The 860-nt window shown below is 45.7% G+C and overlaps 1 protein-coding gene across 1 annotated transcript in view; it reads left to right on the top strand.

Moving 5' to 3' along the window:
- LOC106883810 (presequence protease, mitochondrial-like) overlaps positions 1-860 on the top strand; it is a 40,900-nt gene that overhangs the window by 38,054 nt on the left and 1,986 nt on the right. Inside the window, exon 11 of the mRNA XM_052977122.1 lies at positions 14-103. Coding sequence (XP_052833082.1) covers positions 14-103 — 90 coding nt within the window. The remainder of the gene's footprint in view (positions 1-13; positions 104-860) is intronic.

Genomic DNA, 860 nt, shown 5'->3' with positions numbered 1-860 from the left:
ATATGTACATTTGCTGTTTTGATTCCTTTTGTAGAGAGAAAGGTGGAGCCTATGGAAGCGGCGCCTTAAACGGTGACAGCACTTTCAACTTCTTTTCATATCGGTGAGGTTTTATTCTAATCAACATCATCATCATCATCATCACTGCCATCAACATTAGCATCATAACCATTGTCACCATCACCACCTCCTCCATCATCATCATCATCTTTATTACTGTCATCAGCATCATTGTCATCATCATCACTGCTACCACTACTACTATCATTACCATTTTATCATTACTACAAGTTCCACCACCACCACCACCAATAACCACTACCACCAACTCCACCGTTATGAACCGCCCCCCCTCCCATTATTAGCACTTCATCAATTATGAAGACGAATGTACCACTTGATCCAATGGAGCAGCCTGCTTGTGAAATTAACGTACAAGTGACTGAGTACTCCACAGACACACGTACCCTTAACATAGTTCTCAGGGAGACTCAGCATGACACAGAGCGTGACAAGGCTAACCCCTTGAAATACAGGTCCTACTCATTTATGACAGCTAAGTGGACTGAAGCAACGTGAAGTAAAGTGTCTTGCTCAAGGACGCAACGCGCTGCTGGGAATTGAACTCACGACCTTACGATCGTGAGCCGCATGCCCTAACCACTAAGCCACGAGCCTTCACTATGACACTACTATGACAGTACCATCACCCCCACCATCACCACCATCATCTCCCTACTGTCACTATCTTCCATTCAAAATTAATTTCCCTTATTTGTCCCCCACCTCTCCCCTCCTCTTTCTCTCCTCTTCCCTCCTCTTCTCCTCCTCCTCTCTCCTCTTCTCCTCCTCTCCCCCCT

This window comes from Octopus bimaculoides, chromosome 27, assembly GCF_001194135.2.
Source record: "Octopus bimaculoides isolate UCB-OBI-ISO-001 chromosome 27, ASM119413v2, whole genome shotgun sequence".
NCBI lineage: Eukaryota > Metazoa > Mollusca > Cephalopoda > Octopoda > Octopodidae > Octopus > Octopus bimaculoides.
The sequence above is the reverse complement of the archived record's forward strand: the minus strand, read 5'-3'. Positions and strand labels throughout refer to the sequence as shown.